The 27,102-nt window shown below is 43.6% G+C and overlaps 1 protein-coding gene across 5 annotated transcripts in view; it reads left to right on the top strand.

Annotated features, from left to right (window-relative positions):
• LOC115087782 (rho-related BTB domain-containing protein 2-like) overlaps positions 1 to 27,102 on the top strand; it is a 173,812-nt gene that overhangs the window by 13,036 nt on the left and 133,674 nt on the right. For all 5 annotated transcript variants that reach the window (XR_003855615.1, XM_029595360.1, XM_029595340.1 and 2 more), the window contains exon 4: positions 25,866 to 26,051. Coding sequence is in view for 4 of the 5 variants with exons in the window: in XM_029595360.1 (XP_029451220.1) it covers positions 25,866 to 26,051 (186 nt within the window). In the remaining variant the exon portion in view is untranslated. The remainder of the gene's footprint in view (positions 1 to 25,865; positions 26,052 to 27,102) is intronic.

Here is a 27,102-nt window from a genome sequence, read left to right as displayed (position 1 = left end):
GGAAGGATGGGGAAAGGGGAGTGGGTTGGGGTGGCATGCGATGCCATGGGCTGAAAATGCCTTTAAAACATGGCTCCATCTTAGCAGCCCTGATACGGAGAGGCGCTGTAGTCGGGGCTTGAACGATGGGGAGCATCATTCCCCTTGTTCACAGGAAAACAAGTTTGTTTTTTTTTTGTTTTTTTTTTCTCTTATGCTGCAAAAGACAGAGGCTATCTCTGGGGTTTTCAAATTGAGGGCAGAGAGCACCACATGCAGCTGTGGCCCTGGAGCTGGGGAGATGCAGACTGCGGAGCCGGCAGGGCTCAGGGCACGCGGGTGATGGAGTGTCTTTTATGTGGACTCTGCAGGCACGGGGCTGGCTCTGGCCTGGTATCTGCGAGTGCCGGGAGAAGTGCTGCAGGGGATAGAGAGTCAGGAGCAGGTTCAGAAAAAGTGGTGTACCTGAGCTTAGGGCGGACAGAGCCTGTGGGGGAGGAGGAACGACAGATTGAGAGGTGAGCTGGGGTGGGGGGAGGGAGTGAGGTGGGAAGCAGTGAAAGAATGGGTGAACCAGGCCTGCACAGAAGGGGAGCTGGGGAGTGGAGGGCTGGGAAGAGAAATTAGGAGGGGAACAGAGGAGGATGGGTGAAGGGGATATAGAGTGCAGGCTAAGGGGATGTAGGGAATAGAGCTGGCAGGGGAGTAATAAACTTCTTGTCCCTAAATATAAGAGTGAAAGTATGCCCATGCCGAGGGGGGAGGGGGAGAAGTTTGAAGAGCAGAAGGGTGTAGGTGTGGAGGGGGAAAGAGGTTAAGATGTGGAGAGGAGAAAGAAGACCAGGATAATGTGAGAGAAAAGAGGGGGATTGAGAGAGAGAGAGGTGGGGACCACAAGGGTGTGGTGGGCTGTGGGAGGCAGGTGGGGATGAGTTGGGGTTGGGGAGAAGAGAGACTGGTGAGACTCTTGAGTGTGTCGCTGGCTTTTGTTTTGGCCACGGCTGTCTTCCCTATGGCCATATTACCTCTTCCTCTCAGAATATTTAGGGCTTGATTTATTTCAGAGCGTGCTGTGCTCATAAATGGTGCCGTGAAAATCAACCGGCTGGTTCTCTGAGTAAAAGTAAGTGCGTGTATCCTGTCCACGGGTACTTTTACCTCTCCTTGAAATAGGCATTCCTGGGGGGAGGGGACTGAGTTGGCAGAGGCAAAGGAGTTACGTCCATACTTTAGATTTTCAGGAGTGTGTGTGTGTGTGCAGAAAGCGTGGGGTAACTTTGTGTATGTCCATGCATGTCCCAGGACAACACATACCTTTCCTAAGCAGGCTTATGAGCTCAAGTCTGCTTTGAAAATTTGGGATAAAGCATCCACAGACTTTAGCCCCATGCGGAGCATCTGAAAATTACCCTCTTTAAATACAGGCTGGGCAGTCATACTCAAGAGCAGGGGTGGACAATTCCGGTCCTCGAGGGCCACAAACCAGTCTGGTTTTCAGGATATCCCTAATGAATATGCATGAGAGAGATTTGCATGCACTCTGCCTCAGTTGTATGCAAATCTATGTCATGCATATTCATTAGGATATCCTAAAACCTCGACAGGTTTGTGGCCCTCGAGGACTGGAATTGCCCACCCCTGCTCAAGAGCCATTGTATTCTCTCTTTTTTGCAGGGGGTTGTAATTTGTGTTGAGTTCAACACCCCCACTCATTTGGCTCCTCTGGTAGGCTCCAGGAACCACTGGAAACAAAAGTGTGACATTTGACAAAGCTGCGGCAGTTCCGATTTCAAAGGAAGGCCGCTGAAATGATGCGGGCATGGTCTGTAGCATAGTCCTACAGAGAGAGGTACATGCAAAATGAACCCATTTGGAGAAACTGCCCCGAGATATGCTCTTTAGACGAAGGAAGGGAAAGGGGAGATAAGATTATAAGCATTCCTATCATTAGTAGGCTTCAATAAAGTACCAGAAGGGAGCATCTTCCATTGAATGAAAAAGTTAAAGGACAAGGGGTCATCACAGATGAGAGCATCATGTTAAAATTTTGCAAGATGGTAAAAGCACATTTATTTCAGCCAGCCTTCTTTTAGAGCAGAACATTTTTATCTTGTGATTTTTTTTAACGTCTTTTAAGCAGAGGGCTATGTGGTAACACGTCTGTTTTTTTAGTTATTTGTTTTGATCTTATGATTTTATAGTTTTTCGGACATTGTCCGCAACTGTTCTTCCAGAAATAAATCTGGTTTTGGTCGGAATGAACTAATTTTGCCATTATCAAATTGAAACAATTTGACAGTATTTTGGCCAAAATTTTGAGATCAATATTTAGTAATGATATAGGTCTATATGACCCGCACTCCATATGGTCCCGACCCGGTTTGGCCAATATTGTGATGCGGCAACATTTGATCCCGTAAACAACCGAGAGTCTGACCGCAGGGAGTTAAACAGTTTTAAAAGGTTTGGGGCTACAGCTCCCCTAAATTTTTTGTAAAATTGAGCTGTAAATCCATCCAAGCCCGGAGCTTTATTTGGCTTAAGATCCTTAACTTGTAGGAGTTCTCCTTCCGTAATTTCTTTATCTAAGAAGTGTTTGTCCTCTTCTGTTAGACTAGGGAGAGCAATCGTTTGGAACTAGGAGTCAATCCGGTCTTCCTATATATCGGGATCGTTTGTGTATAATTTCCCATAAAATTGTTGGAAGCGTTGATGGATCTCTTTGGAGGATAAGAGAGGTCCATCCTCCCCGTATATCTTAGTTATTTGATTCTGGGCTATTTGATGTTTCAGCTTACATGCTAAAAGCCTGCTTGCCTTGTTTCCCCACTCAAAATGTTCCTGGTTTACAATATTCAACTGATGGGAAATAACATCCATTTGCAAAGTGCGTAAAGAGTCCCTAGCCGTTTGCAATTCCCTGTATACCCAAGGAGAAGGATGAGTCTTGTGCTTCTTTTCCAAAGTGGCAATCTTATTCAACAAATCCTTTTGAGAAGCCAATTTCACCTTTTTTTGTAAAGATGCCTGGGATATAAATCATCCCCTGAGCACTGCTTTCATACAGTCCCAGTATAATGGAGGATTAAGACCTGCAGGCCCATTAAATTGCTCATATTCCTTTATCGCCTCAACAGTCTTGAAGCAAAACGAATCATCCTCCAATAAGATATCATTCAATTTCCAGTATCTCATGTTGGAGGGCATAGACTCAATCTGGAATTCCAACCACACTGGAGCGTGATCAGACCAGGTTATTATCCCTATAATCTGTCTTCCCAATATGCTAAGAATTTTGTCCACCAGGAAAAAATCAATTCGTGAATAAGAACTGTGTGGGTTAGAATAAAATGTAGAATTCCTCTCCTGTGGGTGTCTATCCCGCCATATATCAGTGAGATCCCATTTTTTTAATAAATGATTTAAAAAATGTCCTCCCTTGTTTCGCTCCCAATCCCCCCTCCCATAGAGTTATCCAATCTGGGCTGTATAGTCATATTAAAATCTCCTGCTATCAATATATGCCCATCTCCTCCTCTATCCAGGATCCCATCCAACTTCTGTAAATATTCAGTAAGGTCTGTGTTGGGAGCATAAATATTCAGAAGTGAATAGGTCTCCTGTCCAGTTTCCACTTGGAGTAGAAGATAACGCCCCTCTGGATCTGCCTCCAATTTCCTAACATGTCCCTGAAAATCCTTATGTAATAAGATACAAACTCCCGCATATTTGGCGGTTTTGGGTGCTGCTGCTGCAAAAAATTGGCGAGGATATAGTTGCCACTGTAAGAGACGCTCATAGCGTTTTGTTTTTTTTAATGTCTCTTGTAGAAATAAAATGGCAGCACCTGTACTTTGTGCTTCCTCCCGAAATAGCTGTCCTTTCTGAGGGCTGTTCAATCCTTTAACATCGATTGACCATATTTTAACAGACATCATTAGTGCATTTCAATAATACAAAGATTGCGGAGATCCCTCCTTTGCCCTGCCCCCTGATGTCCCTCCCGCGTCTCTATACTGAAATCTAACAGTCTCCCATTTGCTAGTCTCGGATGAAGTAGAATTAATCTTTTCTGGAAGCTCAACAAATAGATATTCCAACCAAACATTGCGAACATGTTTACAGCATAGGTTATACTTTTTTATAGATCTCCCCCATCCTCCCACCCTGGTTTGCTGCCATTTAGTCATGGCAGATGCACTCACAGGACAGGTTGCCTGGCCCACCCCCACCCCGAGCCTAAATCGCTTGAAAAATCACGAATGTTGTATGAATTTGCCTTTACCATTCAAAATATAGCTGAAACTGTAACTGCATTTCAACAAGAACCATTCCTCTTCCCATGTATTAAACCGCTCCATCGTACCCCATGACCTCCCCTAGAATTCCAGAGCTGAGAAGTTCCAAAGTTACTTTTATTCTGCATGGTCCCTTCAGCCCTTCCCCACAACCTTGCTTGGGCCAGAGTCTTCGGAGTGACGCCACAACCGTCGGCCACCCTTAGTCACTCTCTGCCACTTCGGGGTGTCTCCACTTAGGGGCCCGTATGCCGCTCTTGCTCGCTGTAGTTATTTTCATCACATGCCCCGCTTCTTTCAAGATGGTGGCTGCTTCTTCTGTCGTCTTGGCTCGAGTTGTAGTTCCATGTATAGAGATTGCTGTGCCAAAGGGGAAGAGCCAGCGATAGCGAATCCCTTCCTTCCGCAAAGTTGAAGTGATTTCCCTAAATTCCAGTCGCTTGCGGAGAGTAAGAGGGGGTAAATCGGTGAATACAGATATGGAGTGGGATTCCCAACTCCCACACTTGTTGTTTTTTAGCAACCCGCAGTATTGCTTCTTTTATAGTGTGGCGATTGAAGCACACGATGATGTCCCATAGTTTATTTCCTATTTTTGGTCCCAGGGACCTCTGGGCTCTCTCAAGCTCTATCTCTGTTTCACAGAATGTCGAGGTCGACCCATATTGATTCTCAAAGGTGCTTGCATATCTTTTTTTTATCACTGCCATACAATCGGAATACTCCTCCACCTCTGGTATCCCTCGGAAACGTAAATTGTTTCTACGACTCCGGTTCTAGTTTGGCTTGTAAATCAGAATACTCAGAGGAAATTTGTGTGTATTGAGCTTGCAGAGTGTCCATGCAGACCGTTTGAGTATGTAGTCGCAGTCGTCAATGCGCCGTCCAATCTCTGCCATTTCTTCCCTCATATTGGCCAACAGTGACATCAGTTCTTTTTTTTATTAGTTTTCATATCTTTCCTGATTTCTCCGAACCAGTGTCTGAATTCCTCTCTAGAAGGCATTTCAGTGCTAGATGTTTCTTCTTCTCAGGATTAGGCAGCATTTTTCTCCTCGGACTAGCTTGTGCGCAAGATATCACCATTCTCACTAGGCCCCTTTAATGCCGCCGCATGTTTGGTGTCCGAGAGCTGCTTGAAAGCCATACCTTTTTTTCTTCTGTGCTATCGGTAATGGTATATCTATTGGATGCCAAAGCCTTTTTAGAAAGCACAGTTCGCATTCTCAGGCAAATTCATGATAATCGGCTCGGGGGAGTCAGGAGCTCGAGATCAAGCGACCATTTTGTCCCGTGGTGCTAGCGCCCTCCCTCTGATTTTATAGTTTTTAATGTTTTTGTTTTTATTGATTTTTATTCTTTTGTTTGCTTTTATTTATTATGTGTTTAACTTACAAGAAACATTCATAGTCACTTTTAAGTTGCTGAGCCATGTCGATAGGCAGTATATACATTTAATAAATAAATATGAAGCTGAAGAGAGAGAGGCTTAGATGGAACGTGAGGGAATGCTTCTTCACTGAAAGAGTGCTGGACACAAAGAACAGATTTCCAACTACTGTCTGTTTGTTTATTTATTTATTTAAAATCATTTCTGTATTGCTTAACAGAAAAATATCTTCCTAAACTATTTACAACATAATTATACAAATAATACAATCAGAAACAATATTATCACACAATAAAACAAAATCAGAAAAGGAAAATATTAAAAATATTCTCTCATCAAGCATGTTTTTAATGCTTTTCTAAATTTAAGCAATTCTGTTTCTTTTCTCAAAATTGGTGGTAAATCATTCCAAAATTTGGGGATCATTCCTGCAAAGGATTTTGCTCTCAAGTGAGATTGCCTAAACAATCTAACATCCTGAACATTCAGCAGATGTCCTGACATTGATCAAAAAATGAGTGGGTTTATATCAAGTTAAACGGTTATGTAGCTGTGGGGAACCTTCACCTCTCAACAACTTGAATGCCAAAACCAGATTTTTAAGTTTACATCTGGCACTCACTGGAAGCCAATGAAGATCATATAATAATGGCTTTGCTAGGGTTCTCCTTGTACTTCCTGTCACTATTCGAGCCGCTATATTCTGAATAATTTGTAAATTACAAGTGATTTTAACAGGCAGGCCAAGACACAAAGCATTACAGTAGTCAAGATAGAATAAAAGCAAAGCAAAAACTACCATCTTCAAAACTGTTGTGTACAAGAAAGGTTTAATTTTGTTTCTAAGCAATCTTATCCTAGGATAACATGACCTTATTAAGCCTGAAACATGTTTCTCAAAATTCAGTGAAGAATCCAATTGAATCCCCAAACATCCAGGTATACCATGCTCACAATCTGATATACAGATTGTGAGCATGGTATACCTGGCGTAAAGGTATACCATGCTCAAGGGCTCACTGATAAAAACAAAAAATCCTGCTTTCTGCGATTCCTCCTATTAGTATTGTCACGATACTAAATAGGAGGAACCACAGAAAACAGATTTCAGGTTAAAAAAAAAAGTCTTGGGGGGGGGGGGGGGGAAATAATTCTGGGGGCCCAATATACACGCGTAAAAAAATTGGTCCAGACCGTGTATCTTGTGTGTGTACATTGTGCCGGTAGCACAACCTACACTGACACCACCTGTCCTGTGTGTCCGATGCCGAGGAGGCACTAGGGATGCACGGTTTTTCCTAGCGCCTCGTTTTTAGCGTGACCCCCTCATTTAAATATTGCATTGTACGCCTGGGAGAGGTGACTGGGCGCGCGTTAGGAAAGTGGACACTCAACACTGAGCGCCCGTTTTCTACGCGCAGACACTGCATCGGCCTGCAAGACTTTCCCAGCTCTACCTAAGAGAGCAGAGATAAGCAGATGAAAGCAAGGGGAGCATAAGTAAATGTTTTTACTTTGGTTAGATTTTGGAGAGGGGATTTGTCTGTCCTTTTGGCGGCTGACTTTCTCCTCGGTAAAGTGTGCTGCTCTGCTGCTAACATTGCTGTCAAGTGTGGAGAACCAGTCCATAGTCTGCTCTGTGCGCACTCTATTTGTAGCTGCCGTTTGCAAGTGGATTCCCACCTCACCTCTGACCTGTTCAGCAGCTGGCTGCATTAACAGTTTGGTTTTTTTTTCTTTTTGTCTTAACTGGATTTCTGGATCAGCTCCAGTTAAGTCTTCAAGTGAGTCCAAGGCTGAAGCAGTCATGTAGACCTTCAGCTGTCCTCCCTTGCACCTGTGTTAATCCTACTGCTAAGCCTTAAAGTAGAAAAACCTGTAAGTGCTAAATGGCCAGAGAAACCCGCAGTCCAATATGACTACCCTCTTTATTTTTAAAAGTTAAAAACAAATCTCTCTAAATTTAACAATTAAAGGGCAAGGTTAATAAATTAGATAGCAGAGATATTGACATCATTAGTGTGACTCAATATTTTATCTGCCAGTTCTAGTCTCTAGGAAAGCCAGCCTCCAGATTTGCCTTCCACACTAGGATCTCTAGAGCATTTTTATGTACAAGTCATTGATGATTTTTTTTTTTTTTAGTTTTTCTGTCCTATGGATTTGCTCCCTCCCACTTTCCCAATAAGTCTGGGAGGCTGACTCTCTCATTTTTGTGGACAAGCGTGAGCAGATCAGGTCAACCAAAAGAATATGGTAAACCCAAATGGACTTGTCCAAGCACTGCGGGACCTCCAGTTCTTGGCTGTTAGTGAAAAAGTGAAGAGCCAGCTTAGGAAATGGAGTGGCAGGGCATCTGACCATGTGTTTACTTTACTTTTTCTCTTGGCAGCACTGATATGGGGTAAAGGCAGTCTGTAGCTGCTTTTCCGAATCACAGGTAGTAACTGAGGAGGAAACGTTCCTTGCAGTGAATATCCCGTGGGGGCCTATAACTCACTGTGAATGCCTTTCTTCATTCCTGCTAATAATAATTCATCATTATTCTTGTTTTGTCAGATGCTTAATTTTAAGACTGCAGTAAGATTTTTCAGATTTTTCATGCCTCCTCTGTAGCTTTCTGCCTCATCTCACATTGTTTGGATGCTTTGGTTCGTGGTTTCCCTCCAGCAGTACCTTTTTCTGGCACTATTTTGATCCAGCTCCAGGCAGTCCCTAGCAGTGCTTTGCTTCTCTAATGTACTAGAAATCATGAATTTGTACTGCAAAAACTGAAACTACAGAAAATTAAAGGCAAATACATGGTAATAGTAATAAATAGGGATTTTTAAAGAGAACATCTGTTGTCTCACCATTGCCTCTTTTTGCTCTTAGGTTAGATTGCTTTTAAATTTGCAACATTTTCTCTTTTTTTGATTATTTAATTCCAGGAATACTTATAGGTTTTGTATTTCTTAGAACTCCTCTAATTGGCCTGGTGGGTCAGTGCAGAGAGCTGTGCCGAACACCCAAGTTTGAATACCTGGGCTTGGTTTAAGCTTCCTGGGTCAATGGGGGAAGGAGGAGTCTTGGCCATTGTTCGGTGGTGGCATCTTTTGGCCAGGTTTAGGGTGCACACACAGCAGGTGCTGGAGAGAGCCAGGACCTGCACTGGTTATGCTAAGTGGGTTACAAAAATAGGAGAAAAACCTCAGGTAGTTGTGCATGATGAAGGCTGAGCAAAGGTCTCTTTCAACTGAGCTGAAAACCCACAGGAGCAGCAGGAAAATTCAGAGTCCAAAAAAAAAATTCCTTTACTCTTTCTGCTTATCCTCCAATAAAGTTCCCAGCTGGCAATATCACATTTACTTAGTGGGGAAGAATTATGCTGCCATAAGCTGAGGAATATGACACCATGCATGCATAAATTTCAGGATTTTGAGAGGCAAAAATTATATTTTAATATAAGTACCCTTATTTATATTTCCCTTCAGTTGTCTTCCCTTTTTACCTACTTATACCTTTGCAAAAAACTACAAAAAATGCTGTCTTTGTGAAATATTTTTATGCAGTGCCAAGCAAAGCCCTGGTTTCCCCAGGGAAAGTAATCTTGCCAGAAGTATCAGGTGTCTTGTGCACACTGGTTTCTGATTGGATAATTTTATCAGTGATGTCCCACCCATTGCTTGATGAGGGCCCAGCCCTGTACCTGGCTGGGGAATGTACTGCCCTTGTAAACCTCTCATTCCGATTTCGGAGCGGCCCCGGAGGGAACGGAGGCAGGCTGCGCGGCTCGGCGTGCGCAGGCTGCCAATTTTGGGCAGCCTTGCGTGCGCCGACCCCGGATTTTAACAGATACGAGCGGCTACACGCGTATCTATTGAAATCCGGCGTACTTTTGTTTACGCCTGGTGCGCGAACAAAAGTACGCGCACATGCTTTTTTATAAAATCTACCCCTATGTGGATAATTTTGCAATGTCCCGCTAGCAAATACGCATGTAAATTACATCCGTTTTGAAGTTTCCTTTTGAAATTTCTCCCATCAAAGCTCTGTACATACAATTAAAATGTCTGCACAAATTTACCGAGCATCTATGTGTGTACTTTTTGAAAATCCAGAAATACATGTATTGGTGCAAACCCGGCCTCTGTTCCAGTCCAGGTAAACTTGCGTGTGAACAGGACATATGCATGGAAGTCTGCCCCGCATAATAATGTAAATACTAATGTAATAATGTAATAATGTAAATACTAATGTAAATACTAATGTAAATACCTATACCTAATGTTATTCTCTCCCTTTTCTTCTCTCCTCCCAGTTCTATTACCTTGTTATTTGTAACTGCTTCCTTCTACACTAATAGGTTATTGAATTGTTCACTGTACACCCCTGTTATATGTAAACCGGCATGATGTGTTTGCAACATGAATGCCGGTATATAAAAATTTTAAATAAATAAATAATAGGGTGGGGGGAGGGGACTCGGTTTTATAAAAGGTAATTTTTGTGGGTAAAGCGCTTTTTTTTTTTTTTTTTTTTACCCATGGAGATACCTTTTGAAAATTAGCGTCCCTGGGGAACTTTTTATATTTCTTATTTATATTCCGATTTTTTTTTTAGGCACTTCAAAGCAGATTACATTCAGATAGTGTAGGTATTACCCCGTCCCCTTGGGGCTCACAGTCTAAGTTGTACTTGCGGCAATGGAGGGTGAAGTGACTTGTCCAAGGTCACAAGGAGCAGCAGTGGAGTGTGAACCCTGGCTTCCCTGCTTCACAGTCCACTGCTCTAACCACTAGGCTGCTATTCTCCCTCTTTCACGTGTAGCGTCAACAGCATCAGAAAGGCTGGTGGGATTGCTCAGGTATCACTAGCGGAAGAGGAGCCAGCTTGCCCACGTCACTAAATTGAGCCGCTCATGGGATGCTAGTCCTCTTTGGCTGAAGAAGGTTGAGAAAACATGTGTGAGAGAGGGAAAGGAAATGAGGGACTGAGTGACAGAGAGTGATATATGTGTGTATATGTATATACATATGTACATTTTTTTTATATATATATAATATGCGCGTGTAAACATAGACACATTCTACAGTCGTAGTTCGTCTTTCTCTCAAAGGCACAGCCACACCCAGGCACAGCCTCTTTCTCCTGCTTCTGCCTGGTTGCAGTTTCTTATACAGATCTAGGAAGCCACAGCCTTACCCTCACTTGCCAGTCTCTCCCTCACCACGGCCTCCTTTAGTGTCTAACTGCATGTCCAGTCCACCCTTCTGTCTCAGCTCCTGTCCTTGCTCTTTTTTTCCCATCAGCTGCTCCTTCCTCTGTTTTTTTTTTTTTTCCAGCTCTCCTGTCTCATTTTCCTTCCCTTTTTTTTTTTCCAAGTCCATTGCTCATGGCAGAGTTTGTGCGTTGCAGGGATACTGACAGGTTGCATAGATTTCCTATCCCTACAGCCAATTGTCCGACCAGACTGCGCAGAATGCTTCCTTTTGAAGATTATAAATGCTGCGGAAATAGGGAGCACATGCTTTGGCCCTGTACCCCTGGGTGCAAGCTGTTGGTGATCTGTGCTGGTGGCGGCTTGCACTGCTATTGCCTGCTGGCTATGAGGGCCAACCGGCAGGCTGCGGGACACACACAAGTGGCCCAGAGACTGCCGGTTAGCCACCTGTGGTTTAAGCATGATCTAAAAGGACGGTTCAGTTTTCCTGGCTCTGCGAATGACCTCAGAACTCTGCATGTGCTACTTGTGAAATCACCTATCAATATCAAATGCCCAGATCCGTTTCAGGACAGATTCTTGTGAGCTGGTGACGGTATATGCTCTCTCAGTGGTCTTTTTTTTTTGTTTGTTTACTGTAAAACATTTTTAGTCTTTTTACATTATTTCTAATGGGAGGAAGCCAAGGGATTACCTTTCCTGAGGCACGCTGCATATACATTTCACACTGGCTTTATTCCTGTACGAGAGCTGGAGGTGAGGAGTAACGTGGAACAGAGTGTGCAGGTGTAAAGATATCCATGCAGTCCTAAAGATCGACACCCGGGCACCCAGTAAGCGCATGATATATCTCCATGAGCGCATGCCTTGTGCAATGTTACTAACTTAGAACACGGTTTTGTTTCTTTTTAAATATACTGAGTGATTTGTTTTGGCCAAATATAGAATCACTTGGATAAAAGGGGGATAGCCTGGCACTTCAGTACCAAAAGGACCACTCTCTTGTCCGGGCCCACTCTTTTTTTTTTGTTTTTTTTGTTTCTGCCCTGGGCCCCAGTGAAATCAGTGGCACTTACCTGGCTAAAAGTTTTGTTGAATTGGTTAGATTTAGTGCAGCTGGGGTTCTCTGGCTAAATTCTTTTTATTTGAATTAAAAGCTGGTAATCCCCTGACGTAAGTTATTTATTGATTGATCCATTTATTCATTCCATAGCTCTCTTTCCCCCCCCCCCCCCAACCAGCTGCAAATAAATGGTGTGCAGGGAAGCTGGCAGCGCCCTTTCCTTCCCATCCCCCTTCCTTCTCTTCTTCACCTCCAGTAATTGCTTATAGTGCCCTGGTTGACAGCCCCTCTGATATTAACAAAACATGTGCCTCCTGGATCCCCTCCCAGAAGAAGCTCCAGACCAAGCTGGGAGGAGGCTCGGGCGTGGGGGTGGGGGCCCGGAGTCACGGCTTCCATTAATGTGACAGCGCGCATGCTCTTCCCCGTGCTGAAAAGGGACAAGGCTGGGCCAGAGCGGGGGCAGGGCAGGGAGCGTAAATTATGCGCAAGGATTTCCTTTTGAAATCCGAGGACCTTAACTCTGTGTACATTTTGCACCCGTAAACTGTGAGTGAGGTATGCAAGTACCTGCGTGCCCCCAAATTTTCAAAGGGAATCGCTGCACCAGCTTTTTGAGCAGGCCCAGTATTAGTTGGGGAAATAGCCCGAGTTCGGTTGAAAATTCACTAACCACATGCTGCTTCCTAATCCTTCCCAAAGCACCTCCTCCTCCCCCCCCCCCCCCCTTCCCCAGGCAGTATTTACCCGGGTAAAGGGCTTCTGAAAATTGCCCTTTTTAGTGCAATAGATTTATTCTGCATATTGATCACAACTGATGCTAACTCATACAATTGAAAAAACCGCAATAACGTAGCTGAACAGGACTCCTGAACATCCTTCAGCAGCACACAAGCAGAAAGCTCTTAGACTATCTAGTGCTGTGCAGGGAAGGCCTGAGGGGAAAGACTGCACCTGGAGTTGCGTGGGGACTGACAGACTGGTGGAGGAAAAAACTGCAGGGGGGGGGGGGGGAACCTCGGAGGGAAAGCCCAGGATCCACACACTTATCTTTATCACCGCCAGCTGAGGTACAGCTGAATTAACTGGCACAAAAGGTCCATGGTAAAGTTAGCACACTTTTGGGAGTGCTCCAGGGATCCGCTCTTTTAGCAGATCTATTTACTATTTATTTATCTTCCCTGGGGGGCAATACTTCACTCTTTGGAGGTCAAGTATGTGATGTATGATGATAACATTCAGTTTTTCCTATCATGCGCTCCTAAAGGAGAATTACCAGAAAGCAGGCTGTTGATTATTTTTTTTAGTAAGGGAAGTGAGTGGTTGACTGATCACTATCTGTGTCTGAATAAAAAGAAAACGAAAATTTTTATGGGTTTTGTTGGTTCTCCTAAGATGGAGGAGAAGGTAACTTCTGACCTTTTTGTGTGCCAATTCAGACAGAGGGAGAACGTCTGGGAGTCTTTTTTAGGCTCCTAGTTGGTCAGTGAAGTCTCGAGTGCGTCATGTAGCTAAAGCAGCTTTTTATAAGCTGAAGATGAATAGGCCGCTGAAAAGTTTTTTGCCCTCTGATCTTTTGCGGACAGTGGTTCAAGCCATTGCATTGAGCCACTTAGACACTATTGTAATACCTTGTGTTTAGCTCTTCCAGAGAAGTTGATACATGAGCTGCAGCTTGCGCAGAATGCCACGCTCGGGTTCTTTAGCGTATATCGTTGGTGTTGAGAGAGTTGCACTGGTTACCAGTAAAAGGGAGGGCAAGATTTAGACTCAGATTTAGACTGTTCAGTATTGTTTTTAAACTGTTAAAACGTGCGCATCCTTGTGTCTTAGAGATGCATTAGAGCTGTATACCCCAAAACGGACTGAGTTTGGAGGGTAATTTGCAGCTGTGTATTCCCTTGGCAAATCAGTATAAGTGGGTTCAAACCAGATTGCAAGTTTTCCCTTCAGGAGCAGTATTGGAATGGAATAAATTGGTTCCGTGAGCAGCTAGACTTAAAAATGTTCTCTGAAGAAGCTTTTAACTGTTAGTTTATTTTATTTTTGTTTTACTGAATGTAACTGAATGTGAATGTTGTGATGTCTTATTATTTTAAGGCTGTTAATTTTGTAACCCGCACGGAACGTATGTTAGGAAGTTGTGAGCTAGAAGATATTTTAAATAAATAAAATCGTGGTGTAAGAGCTGAGGGGCCTATTTTTCAAACCTTTCTGTTTACATATTTAGGGGGTAATTTTCAAAAGGAGTTACATGCGTAAATGTAGCTACTATTGTAGCAATTTTCAAAAGCCATTTACTCAAGTAAAGTGCACTTATGTGAGTAAATCCTATAGACAAGTCAATGGCATATATTGTAGCAATTTTCAAAAACCCACTTACTCATGTAAAGTGAATTTACCCCAGTAAACCTGGTTTTTACTCGACTAAATGCTCTTTAAAATCAGGCCCTTAGTGTACACAGCCATGCTAAAAACATAGGGCTTGATTTTACAAAGCATTTACACCTGTAAAACTGGGTTTTTACTTGAGTAAATGAGCTTTTGAAAATTTCTTCAATGTCTGCCATTGACTTGTCGATAGGATTTACTCACAGAAGTGCACTTTACTCCAGTAAATGGCTTTGGAAAATTGCTACGATAGTTACATTTACGCATGTATCTTCTTTGAAAATTACCTCCATGATGCCTGCATTAGCATGTTTTCTGCCCTGTATTACAGATATCGTACAGAATGCTACATTTAGTGAGTACATAGGCCCCTTAGTGGCTACTATATCTTGACCTAGGCTTAAGGCTCAAATTATTCAAATGCGTAAGAAGTGCAGCAGGTGTTAAGCAAATTACAGCGTGACATCCCTTTGTAGTAGTATAAGTGACATTTGTTTTATTCTTTATTTGTATTTGATTATAACAGTTTGGTATATATAAATGGCAATTCAAAATGTTGTTGTTTGAAGGGATGACCATCTTTTTTTTTTTTTTTCAGTTCAGGCCTAACCTAAGCCCCTATTACATACGAGGCTTAGGTTAGCACCAAAAAACCCACACTAAAACAGTAGTGAAAAGCCTGGCTTACGTCAGCTCCAGAATGCTAAACATTAGGAAACACAATAGCTTTTCACTGCTCTGGGCTCTGTCCACTCCCGCATCACCCTCTCCCCTCCTGTTCCTCTGCAGGCTGCGGCCTATAGCAGGAAAGAGGGGCTCTCTGATAACCTTGCATATTTCATTAACCAGCAAGGACCATGCTCCCTGCATGTCAGATAAAGGGGTAGTTCTGTATTTAAGGAAATTCCACAATCCTTCCAGAAGAAACTCAAAACATATTCTAGCAAGGTGTGAAAGCTTGCTAGGGTACAAGTCTGATAAGGAACACCATTGCTAATGTAATGTGTTGGGGTTTTTCAGTGCCTGCTACTGCATCTCTCCAGGAGTCCTACACACACACACAGACAGAGCTAAGAGAGGAAGCCAGCTAAAGTCGTCTCAGCCTTTTCTGGCTTGAAGAAGCTCAGCACTGATAGAGTGTCAAAGATCAGTTATTTCGGGATGATGGGTCACTAGTATAGAATGACATGTCAAAGAGAGAACAGAATGTGAAAACATCAATAGCAAATGATAGGGCTTGAATGAACTGGAAAACCTTAACATCTGGAATTCACAAAACGTGAAATACAGTACTAGCAGCAGGACAGATCCAAAATACAGGACCCAACAGTTATGCTTTGTCATACATCCTGTGCTTAAACTGTAAAGAGAACTCTGCTGTTAAAATATTATCCCAGTCCTTCTAAAATGCACGAAACTACCCAAGAGTGACCCACAGCTTACCTAGAACTCAGTAGCATCAATGGGTTTCTGTCTTTTCCTGCTACAGTTACTCTACTTCAGATATATCTTCCACTTGTTCTTTTAGCTGAAGTATCTCTTACAAATATTCTCCAGAGCCAATTTTTGTATAATTTTCAGAGAAATTTATGGGCAGACACTGACAGGCCTATGCAATATTGTGCACTGAGCTTAGCGCACAGGTTAACGAGTGCTTGGATGTGTGTTTTGGATTTGCGTCCATAACCCAAATGCAATAAGGGGATTAGCACGTCCAAAACGCGCATCCAAACTCTCGCGTAGCTAATAGTGCTTATCACATGTAAGATCCTTGAAGATGAGGCTATTAGCTATTATCCCAGAACAAGCAGGATGCTAATCCTCACATATGGGTGACGTCACTGACTGAGCCCTATCCCGGAAAACTTTCTGTCAAAGTTTCTAGAAACTTTTGACTGTCATCCTGAGCCTACTGAGCATGCCCAGCATGCTATGATTCCTCGAGCCACAGGGGTCTCCCTTCAGTCTTCTTTTTTCCGCGAAGCTGTTAGCCTCGCGGTTATAGGAGTCCTGTGTGGTGAATTTTCACTACATAAAAAAACTTGAAAAATCTCGGAAAAACTTTAGACACTGTAGGGGTCTCCCTTTTTTTTTCATCGTGGTAAGTCTTTTAAAATTTTTCCGGTCGGTTCCACTACTGTCAAACCGTGTCCAAAAGTCGTCGACGGCTGTCTGACTTTCATTATGGCTACGGGTTTCAAAAAGTGCCCGAATTGTTGCCGCACCATGTCCATCACGGACCCACGCATCGAGTGTGTACTCTGCCTCGACGAGGGACATGACGTTTCAACGTGCCCAAGATGTGCCGAGATGACGCCGAAAGGCAGAAGATTCCGCATGGAGAAGATGGAACATTTATTCCATCTCCAACTAATGCCATCGACCTCAACTTCCACACAGTCGTCTCCAGCCGGAGCAATCAGGAAGGTCGTCCTTAAAAAAAACAAAACAAAAAAAAACATAGACCGGATGAAGCGGGTGATTGGCCGTCACCGACCCCCTTCAAAATCATCGATAAAGTCTACATCTGTCATCGAGAAAGGCGTCTAGGTATTTCCCTATCCCAGGGGGCTTAAAATCTAAGTTTTGTACCTGAGGCAATGGAGGGTAAAGTGACTTCCCCAAGGCAAAAATAAGTTTTGAGATTAAAAAAAAAAAAAGTCATCAAAGGTAGGGGGGAAAGGGTGGGGGAGGTAAGGGAAGGCGGGGTGGGGGTAGAAAAGTTCTCTTCGAGGCCACTACCCAGTGCGCGAACATGTTCCGATTTTGGAGCGGCCTGGGAGGGAAAGGGGGAAGGCAGCACAGCTCGGAGTGGGCTCGGCGCGCATAAGGTGCACAATTGTGCACCCCCTTGCTCGCGCCGACCCTGGATTTTATAACATGCACGCGCATGTTATAAAATTGGGCGTACATGTTCGTGCACTGGGTAGCGAGCGCACATGTACGCCCGAGCGCAAGCTTTTAAAATCTACCCCATTATGATCAATCTGACTTTTAAGGGATGTCTCCTTGATTATGCCTTGTACTCTTTTTCATAGAACGATTCACATCCAATTTTTGTCCTTAAATAATTCACAAAAGTAGAAATGGAAAAATGGTGTCAACAATACAGATAATCTTAATCAAAAGCAATGTTATCGTACTTGAAGTGTCCATGCCTATTGTGCGCTCTACGGGCTAAAGACCTCGTTAATCAAGAGGAAGAACTGGGAAGGCATTGCCAAGGGTGTCAGCAACCTGTCAGTGGCGACCGGAACTGTGGATCGCTTCAGATCGGGCTTTGTGGCCTAAGAGGTGCAGGGGCTGGGTCACATGGCCGAAGAGAAGCATGGGTCCAGCCAAAAGAGGAGCCACGTCCTCTCCACACTGAAGAGAGGAGACCTCCTAATGGTGTGAGAACTGAAACTGCTTCTACTGCCTTCATATTCTGGGGAGAAAAAAAAGTGTGTGTGTATATGAAAGTTCATGTATCAGTGTGTGTGAGCATGTGGAGGAGAGAGAGATCGTGTGTGTGATATGGAGACAGCATAGCTATGTAATCATTTGGGGGAGAGAACTTGGGTTTGCATATGTGATAATGGAGCTAGAGAGAGAGCATATATATATGAGATGGCTTCTGTTGGACATCGGTATACAAAAAACAAATAAATGAGAGCAAGTGTGTAGGGGAGCATATGGGAGAGAAGATGTTTGTTATGACAGCATGTGTGTGAAATCATTTGGAGGGGAGAGAGCATGTGTTTGTGTGTGTGATTATGTGGGATAGAGAGCATTGTGTGTGATCATGTGTGTCTGAGAACATGTCGGAAAGAGTGTGTGTGCATAAGAGCATGTGGAGAGAGAGTACATGTGTGAGAGAGTATGTATTGGAGAGTGTGTGCAAGAGAGAGAGAGGAGACAGTATGGGGTAGATTTTAAGACATGCGTGTGCACTATCTGGCACGCGCACATGGACACGATTTTATAGCAGGGGTCGGTGCACGCAAGGGGGTGCACAATTGTGCGCCTTGCAAGCACCAAGCCGTGCTGCCTTCACATCCCTTCCCCCCCCCCCCCCCCCCCCGACTTTTATCTTACCTTTTGTGCCTGCCGGCAGCCTGCTGGCAAACAATCCTCTGACACAGCAGTAATGAGTGTTGTCGGAGGCCCTGCCCCTGCCCCACCCCTTCTTGCAAGCCCCGGGGCTTTATGCGTATCGCCGGTCCTTTTTAAAATAGGCCCGGCGCGCATAAACACCCCTCCCCCCCCCCACCCGTAGGGCTTTTAAAATCCGGCCCTTTGTGCATTGTCACCACTGTCAGCTGTTTAAAAATATTTTATTAATATTATTTTACAATTATGATTAATATTTCTTGATTTTATTGTTGGATGTTTTACAAGGAATGGTAATGATTTTTTTAGGAGGAATGGTAGTGTTTTTGTTTTTGTTGGCACCACAGCAGTGCATGTAATTATCACAATAACATGTATATTATATTTTTACCTTAGTGTCCTTTTTCAAGTAGAATCTATTGTTATAAATGCATAGTCTTAAACTGTCGGTGGGGAAGTTAATGGAGGGGGAGGTGTCAGGCTGTAAGGTTCACCTTGGGCGCCTAATATCCTTGCACCGGCCCTGCTCTTGAGACTACTCCCTCTTTCAATCTCATTGCATGACCTCTTGTTCTGGTGCCTCCTTTCTGTTGAAAGAGGCTCACCTCTTGTGCATGGAAACTTTTGAGATATTTGGATGTCTCTATCATATCTCCCCTATCTTGCCTTTCCTCCAGGGTGTACATATTTAGATCTTTAGAACAAAGACCACTGACCATTTTAACAGCCCCCTCTGGACTGACATCATCCTGTTTATATCCTTTTGAAGATGTGGTCGCCAGAATTGTACATAATATTCCAAGTGAGGTCTCACCAGGGACCTATACAGGGGCAATATCACCTCTCTGTTTCTGCTGACCATTCCTCTCCCTATGCAGCCAAGCATTTGTCTGGCTTTTACTTTCTCTTTATCCACCTATTTGGCCACCTTAATATCATCAGATAGAATCACCCCAATCCTATTCTTCCTTTGTGCTTAGAAGAATTAGGACTTTTGCATCCTAAATGCATTACTCTGAAATTTTTAGCATTAAATTTTAGTTGCCAGACCTTGCCCATTGCTCAGATTTCGCTAGATCCCTCCTCATGGTTTCCACACTTTCCTGGCTGTCCACCCTGTTAACAGATTTTGGTATCATTGGCCAAAAAACCCCAAACTTTTCCTGACAGTCCTTCTGTTATGTCATTAACAAAAATGTTGAAAAGAATCGGTCCAAGGACCCATCCCTGAGGCACACTGCTAGTAACACCCCCCTCCTCAGAGAAAACTCTATTTACCACCACCCTTTGTCGCCTCCCACTCAGCAAGTCATTCACTCTAGGGTGTCAATTTATTTATGTCAAAGGCCTTGATGAAATCGAAGTGCACTATGTCTAGCGCTCTCCCTTGATCCAACTCTCTGGTCACCCAAAGAAATTGATCAGATTCATCTGACAAGATTTACCCCTGGTAAAACCATGCTGCCTCGGATCTTGCAATACAATAGTAACACTGCAGCATTTTCCAGCTTAATGCAGTTTTTAATGCCATTTTTACTGCGGTTTTCTGTATTTCAGTTTTAACTCTAGTTTTGGCCCACTTATTTGACTTACCGCAGATTTTTTTTATGCTGGATCTATTTGCAATCCATTGGCTTACTGCATCCTGCAGGGCCCTGAGTTTTTACCATGTGCTAAAATTATACTCCCATTTTAGTACAGGTTTTATTACATCAGTACCTCTATTTGTTTGAATTTTCTTAGCAGCAAGGGGGTAGGACTTCCTATTGCCAGATGCTGGTTAGTTGAGCTTTTGGGTTGATTGGTTGGTTGCTGAAAAATGGGACTTTTCCTATACAAGGAGAGTATCTGCATCTTTACTTCAAGCCTAAATAATAATAAAAAAAAAAAATCTTATAAATCATGGATCAGATGTCAGTCTTTAATGGATGTCATGGGATATGAAAATGTGCATTACAGAGGGGGAGGAAATAATTCCCAAGGGGTACAGGATGTTCCTTTTAATGACTGGAAGGATGAAGTGACCCCAGCTGGCAAAGGAAACCCTGAAGAGACCATTCCTCTTGCTAATGAGAGTTGGATTCAAATCAAAATATAATCAAATCCAATATATTTGTATAATAGCTGTAAAAATATTTAGAGGATATTTCCAGGGGTGCATGAGTAATTAATAATAATGTATTATTATGATTAGCTCTTGAGTTATTATATTTATCCAAGTAACAAACAGAGTGATCAAAGGAACCAGAACTGATTTAATGAGCCATTTGCAGCTTCACTGTACCAGCGATGTGCACTTAAACGTTCATGGCTTAATCTTTGAGACCAGCATATACTGCTAGCAGGATCAACCAGGCAGGCACACATCTGACCAGGACGAGTGCCCTCACTGTGGGGGGTCATCACCCATTGGACGAGGGCCCACCCTCTGCTCTGTGGTGGAAGGGAGAGCTGAGAAAAGAGTGGCCACCCTAATCTGACCTCCCCCAGGGTGGAGAGCAGAGCAGTCTTGTGCTCTGAAGAAACAATGGTCACGAAAGCCGGAGGATTGTCACTGGGTTGTTGTTTTTTTTTTATAAATCCTTGCCTCCCCCCCCCCTTTTTAATCCACACGTTGGATCATGGCCATGTGAACTCATGTCCCAGAAAATAGTCTGGATTATTATGGATGGAACTTTGTTTTTTGGGAGGTTTTTTTTCGTTGTTGCTAATCAAGAAATGTAAAGGAAGGGGAAGCCAATTGACACCTCAGTTTTTCCCTGGTCCTGTGGATGGTTTTGTAGACGGCCAGCATGGTGGCATGGATTCCGCAGCATGGTCTGAGCTGCTGAGCTCGATATGTTAACCAGTAGTCTTCCCCCAATGACATGCCTGATGTTATGGTCTAGAGAAGATCCAATTGTGGATTCCCTTGGCAGCCTGAACAAAGTGACCCTATCTGATAGCCTGGTTGCCTGGGCTGTAGGGCTTGAAGAATTTGGGGGAGGGGGGAGGTGACGATGGCGGTGCATCAGCCTGCAACTTTTAGCACCAGACTGGATTGGATGAGAAACTGCGAGGGAGTTCCAGCTTCAGAATCTATGGTGGATACCACATTTTAAAGTTCAGATTCCTGCTAAGATGAATAATGATGCAAAGATAGTTTTGCTCTTTGCTTAGGGTGGTAATTTATTGTGTGGAACTGGTGTTGAGGGGGAAGGGGTTAGATCTGAGGAGGCAACCCCCTAAGGAAAAAGCTATGAAGACTTTGTGGTTTGCAGTAGCTCATCTGAAGGAAACTGCTGGGTCAGCAGGAAAGCTACAGGAAAAATGTTTTTTTTCTTTTTTATATTTATTGACTTTTTTAAGCAATTACAAAGAATCCAGTTTGCACAGAAACAAAAGATATTGCAGTAGGAAAATAAACAAGATAAAAATATAAGAAATTCTTAACTCATAAAGAAAACCAAATCTCCATTTTAGACCACAAGAGGAAAAGGAGAGAGTCAGTTATGAGGAGATCAAAAGAAACATAGCATTAGAAACAGCAACTAGCATGAAAACCTGCTGTTAATACATATGTGGTCTAATCTTGCTCTGTCAGGTTTACCGAGGTCCAACTAGTTGTCTAGAAATTAAAAATATACAAAGTTGTCCTGGGCCAAAAAAAAAAATAAAGCAATCAGCCCTATATTTTGCAAAACATTTGCAGGGATACCTCAATAGGAAGGAGGCCTCCAGACCAAGCCTTTTCTTCTTTCTTGAGCAATCATTGCCATGTCAGGGAAAATCCTAACTATCTGGCCAAAAAAGAGAACATTCAAATTCTTGAAAGAACAGCACATTGTAAAACAAAGATCGTGTTCATAAATGAAGGAAACTAATAATATTTCTCTTTCAGTAATTTCTTGAGTGGCTGATTTTCCTGCATAGCCATCAAGTTCTCAAAATCCAGCATGAAAAGGCAAACAACATAACTTATTAAATGCTAGGATTTAATCTAAAGGAACATGTAAGATTTTCAATCAAAAATTTCCTCCGTGTCATTTCAGGTCATTCACAGATGGTCCGAGGAAAATTTAAGAACCGTAAATTTAAATGCCTCAACTTATTTTCTATATACTCCACTCTCGTAGACAAAGATTCACATTCCTTAATAAATGCAGCATTAACTGATTTTAACTGCTTAACTTCATCTTCCAGAACAGTGATCTTCCCAGTCTGATCTTGAAATTGTCTAGAGGAAACTTGGCGTAAAGCCTCTAGTCTAGTAGAGGTATCATTTATCTGAGCTGAGCAGGCTTTAAAAGAAACGGTGACGTTGGCTATTAGATCCCATAAGGACTCAAGTGTAACTGTCACTGGTTTAGAAGGCAAAACCAAAGGGCTGGGCAGCCCTTGGCTCCACAGAAGACATGGCAGCTCCTGCAGACACAGGCGAGGGCACCTCCAAAGCACCCAACGATTGCTCCTCGTGCAGCTGAGTAGAACCGGGACCTGCAAGAATCAAGCCCTCGCTTTCCGTCAAAGTCTCAGAGCCATCCCGAACCGCAGCTCCCTCTGATTCAGGCGCCGCACAATGACGTCATCCAGCACCATAGCTGCCACAAGGGGGGGGGACGACTCCAAAATGCCGGTGCTAGATGGCCATCTAAAGGGCTAAGCGTGCCTCTTCCCTGGGCGAATGTGGCACTCCTTCACTTCCATAGCCCTTCCAGCAGCAGGTACCACAAACACTTCCATGGAGCACCGCCCGGGGAGAGGGGAGGGCTCAGCAGGGAAAACTCTCATCCTCCCTTTCCTTTTCAAAGTCATCTAAGAGCGGTAACGGAAGAAAGAACGGCAACCATGCAGGTCAGCAAAATTCGTGATGTGCTCGTGCTGCCATCTTGGCTCCTGTCCCCGGGAAGAATGTTTTTTGATATCAAGCTCAACCTTTCATCACCAGTGAAGAATAGTGCAAGACACTGTGAAGAGGGTTCCGGAAACTGAAAACAGTGTGTCTCTGACACAGGAAACGAGTGTAGAAGAGGTCACCACTAATGTTGCTGTCAGTAAACATTTTACTAGTGTTGGTGTTAGAGCAACAGACTCTACCGACTCCCAGCATGGCCTCAGGAGATTGGGGGTGGGGGGGGGGGGGGTTTCTAGTGGGATGGAGGCTGGCACTATGGGTGGCAGTGTGTCAGGAGAGTGAGGGGAGCCCAGAGTCATTCTTCCAGTTTTACTTGGGGGGGGGGGGGGGCAGCATAGGGTTGCTATGACCCAGAGTATTAAAATCCCTTGGGGTGGAGATCAGGCGCTAGGATCAGGCGCCGCACCCCAACAGGTGTTTCATTCTTTTTGAGAGTGATGGGGAGGTGCGTGAAAGGCCTGCTGGAATGAAGAGCCGTGGCCAGAAAAGGGGTGGGGGGGGTGATAGTGTGCATCCGGCCGCATCGCGGTGGCGTATTTTCACCCGCAGCGGTTGCAACTGCGGCGCACTCTATCGACCCCATAGCGCCCCTGCAAAAGGTGTAGTTATTTCCGGCAATACTGCCGACAATGTGTAAAACATTGTCACCCGAAGTGCAACCGGGCCCAAAACTTTTTAAACCCCCTCCCCTTTCCCTCATTTAAATGTTATCCTCGCGATGCGGTCGTTATCACGTGCATTTTGAAAAATGACCCCAATTGAGTTCTTCCCAGCTTAATTTGAGCCCTGCTCACAGAATGCCCTTGTGCTGCATTTTTTTTTTTTTTTTTAAATCTGGCTAACTTTTTGCCAGACGATGACTTACCTGTCTATAATTTAGACAATAGGTGTGGGGAACTATTTAAACCCCAGATTTGTCTGCCTAAATACTGGACAAATCCTTTTGAATATTGATCTCAGAGAGATTCCAGTTTTCTCTAGGACCAGTACGGCACCTCGATTTTTACGAGGGTTTGTTTAATACTTTGAATAGTTCTATTTTTGGCCTTTGGATCAGATCACATGTAGGTGCTGAAGGCTCCATTTTCAGCCACTGTCCAGCCAGCAAAGTTAGTCGGATAAACTTATCCAGCTATCTTTGGCAGGATATTCACTGGCGCAGCCGCACCATTGAGAATACTCAACTGTTTATTTAATTGATTTATATTTCAACTTTCAGGCACTTCAGAGCAGATTACATTCAAGTACTGTAGTTATTTCCCTGTCCCTAGCACAGTCCGGCTTAAAGATGGACATTTGCAAGGTACTAGGATGGTTAAAGTTGGGGGATGGGGAGGAAGGCCTTGGAGGGCAAATTTGACCAACATTAAAGTGAACGAGAAGGCAAGGAGGCTGCTCTTGGACCCTCTCCAATTTGACTATTTAAATCCATTCCAAGGGGTTGGGGGGGGGGGGGGGGGCTGTAGGCTCGGCCTGGCAGGGCCCATAATTTAGAGCAAAGTGGGGGAGGGCTTTGAGCCATTCGGTCTGTGTGCTTATTTTATTTTTTTAATTTTTTAACTACAATGTCACTTAACTGGCTATATTGTTTTAAATTTAGCCAGTTAAGACTTGTGTTATCTGGCCACAGAAGGCCAAATATCTTTAAACTGGTGATAATTATCTGTTTTTGCTTTCTTTGAGTATAGGCCTCTTAGGTTCCTAAGTTCACCTTTACTTAGGTGCCTAATTATTTTTTTTTTTCTTTATCTGCCTCCATATCTTCTTGTTGAAGGGATTTTACAATTTATTTGGCTGAGGCAGGCAAAGTTTCACAATTAGTGGTTTAAGCTGAATTGTATGATATCAGGGGTAACCAATGCCAGATCTCAAGAGCCACAAACAGACCGTTCCTAATAAATGTGCTTGAGACATTTGCATGCACTGCCTCAATTGTATGCAAATATATCTCATGCATATTCATTGTGGATATCCTCAAGACCAGACCTGTTTTGTGGCTCTTAGGACTGCAATTGGCCACCTCTGCACTACCCTAATATTGTGATTTAGAAATTTAAGGTGTTCAAGGTAATTTTCACTTTTTCTTTTCTTCCTATTGCTAATACATTTTTGATTGCAGCTCAACATCTCTGGTATGTGTCTGACAAGAGTGGAAAATTACAACAGTATGCTCTGAATTATTATTTTTGTCCTATTCTGTGTCTGTGGCACCAGTTCTTAAGGGTCACTATGATTCCAGAAATGTTTTGTGGTGACCCCTGTTTACACCTCATTAAGGGCATCATTCCAAGGGCTATTTCCCATTTCAAGGCTGTGGAAAAGATTTCTAATGATAAGGCTTTAAAAATTAACCTGCATTTAGCACTCCAGTAATTTTTGATTGCATGGCAGAGAAAGTGATCAGTAATTGATTGTGTGTGAAATGTGGAGTTAACAACCCTGGTGGTAGTACAGGTTGGGCTGTTTTAGACACCCGGGACCATAGGATGATTGAGCATGAGGAGAGCATGTCTTTCAATCTGCAGAAAGTTGTGACCATATGCTCTTACCTGCAGGTCCGACGTGGTGGTCCTCTGCTTCTCCCTGGCAAATCCCAACTCTCTGCGGCATGTGAAGACCATGTGGTATCCCGAAATCAAGCATTTCTGCCCTCGCACACCCATTGTCCTGGTGGGGTGTCAGTTGGACCTGCGCTATGCTGACCTCGATGCAGTCAACAGAGCCCGGCGGCCACTGGCTAAGTAAGGCGGGGGGAGGGGCAGGGCACGATGAAACCCTACTGAACACTGAATAACAGGGACACATGCATGGTGCTATCTTTCAGAGAATGGAGCAGAGCTAGGGGACTGTCTTGGTGAAAGGGATAAGTCATTTAACATGGGAATTATTGCTGAAAAGGAGATCTTGTTACGTGGCACGAACTGAAATACTTTGATCTATGCAGCAGTTGGGCAAATGTTTCTCACAGTCCACCCCATGTAACGTTAGTAGTTGATTGAAGTTTTGCACCAATTACAAGCCTGCTGTAAGCTCCGTCCAAAGTGTCAACCCATTTTCTGTACGTCCCACGATAATTGAAAAGCGACTCATTTTGATGTTTTAAAACTGTTGTGGAACCGTTTCCAAATACACTGACTAAGCGTGAAGTGAAGACCGTGTGGTGCTGCTGCCGCACTGTCCAATTCTAATTATTCAAATCAGAATCAATGCCAATGTCCATTGATGAGGACAGTATAGTGTCTCTCTACAGGAACTGAGATTGGAGAAATATTTAAAGATCAAGGGCAGTGAAAGTGAGGTGGCAGTCTGTGAGGGGAATTTATACAGGAGCATAGCTGGAGAGTTGCTAACAAGCGGCAGAGACATAACCAATTTTTATATGTGTCGTAAGGCGTGGAGGAGTGGGAAGGGTCTGGAGCGAAGCCTGCTTGGGTTGCTGAAAGAGTATTTTAAGTCAGTGAAATGATTGAGAAAGCACTAGATTAGTTTTAGGGAAAAAAGTGAATATATTCTTAAAGGAATGTTTTTAAAGTTTGTACTTTTTTTATTTTTATTTTTTGGTTTGAAATATTCACTGCCGATCTCTGGATAGACATATTGAGGGTAACTTTCAAAGGCGTTGCCTTGGGTGAAACAGTGCTTTATCACTGGAAATGGACTGTTACAAAATAGCCCACCCAATATAGGGGAAAACATATCAGTATAGCTTCTGTGTTCAGAAAGTTTGTCAGCTGCAAGCGGAGGTATTCCTAGGGGCATAGCTGGGGGAAAGATTTGCACTTTTCATGCATA

Source organism: Rhinatrema bivittatum, chromosome 1 (assembly GCF_901001135.1).
Source record: "Rhinatrema bivittatum chromosome 1, aRhiBiv1.1, whole genome shotgun sequence".
Classification (NCBI taxonomy): Eukaryota; Metazoa; Chordata; class Amphibia; order Gymnophiona; family Rhinatrematidae; genus Rhinatrema; species Rhinatrema bivittatum.
The sequence above is the reverse complement of the archived record's forward strand: the minus strand, read 5'-3'. Positions and strand labels throughout refer to the sequence as shown.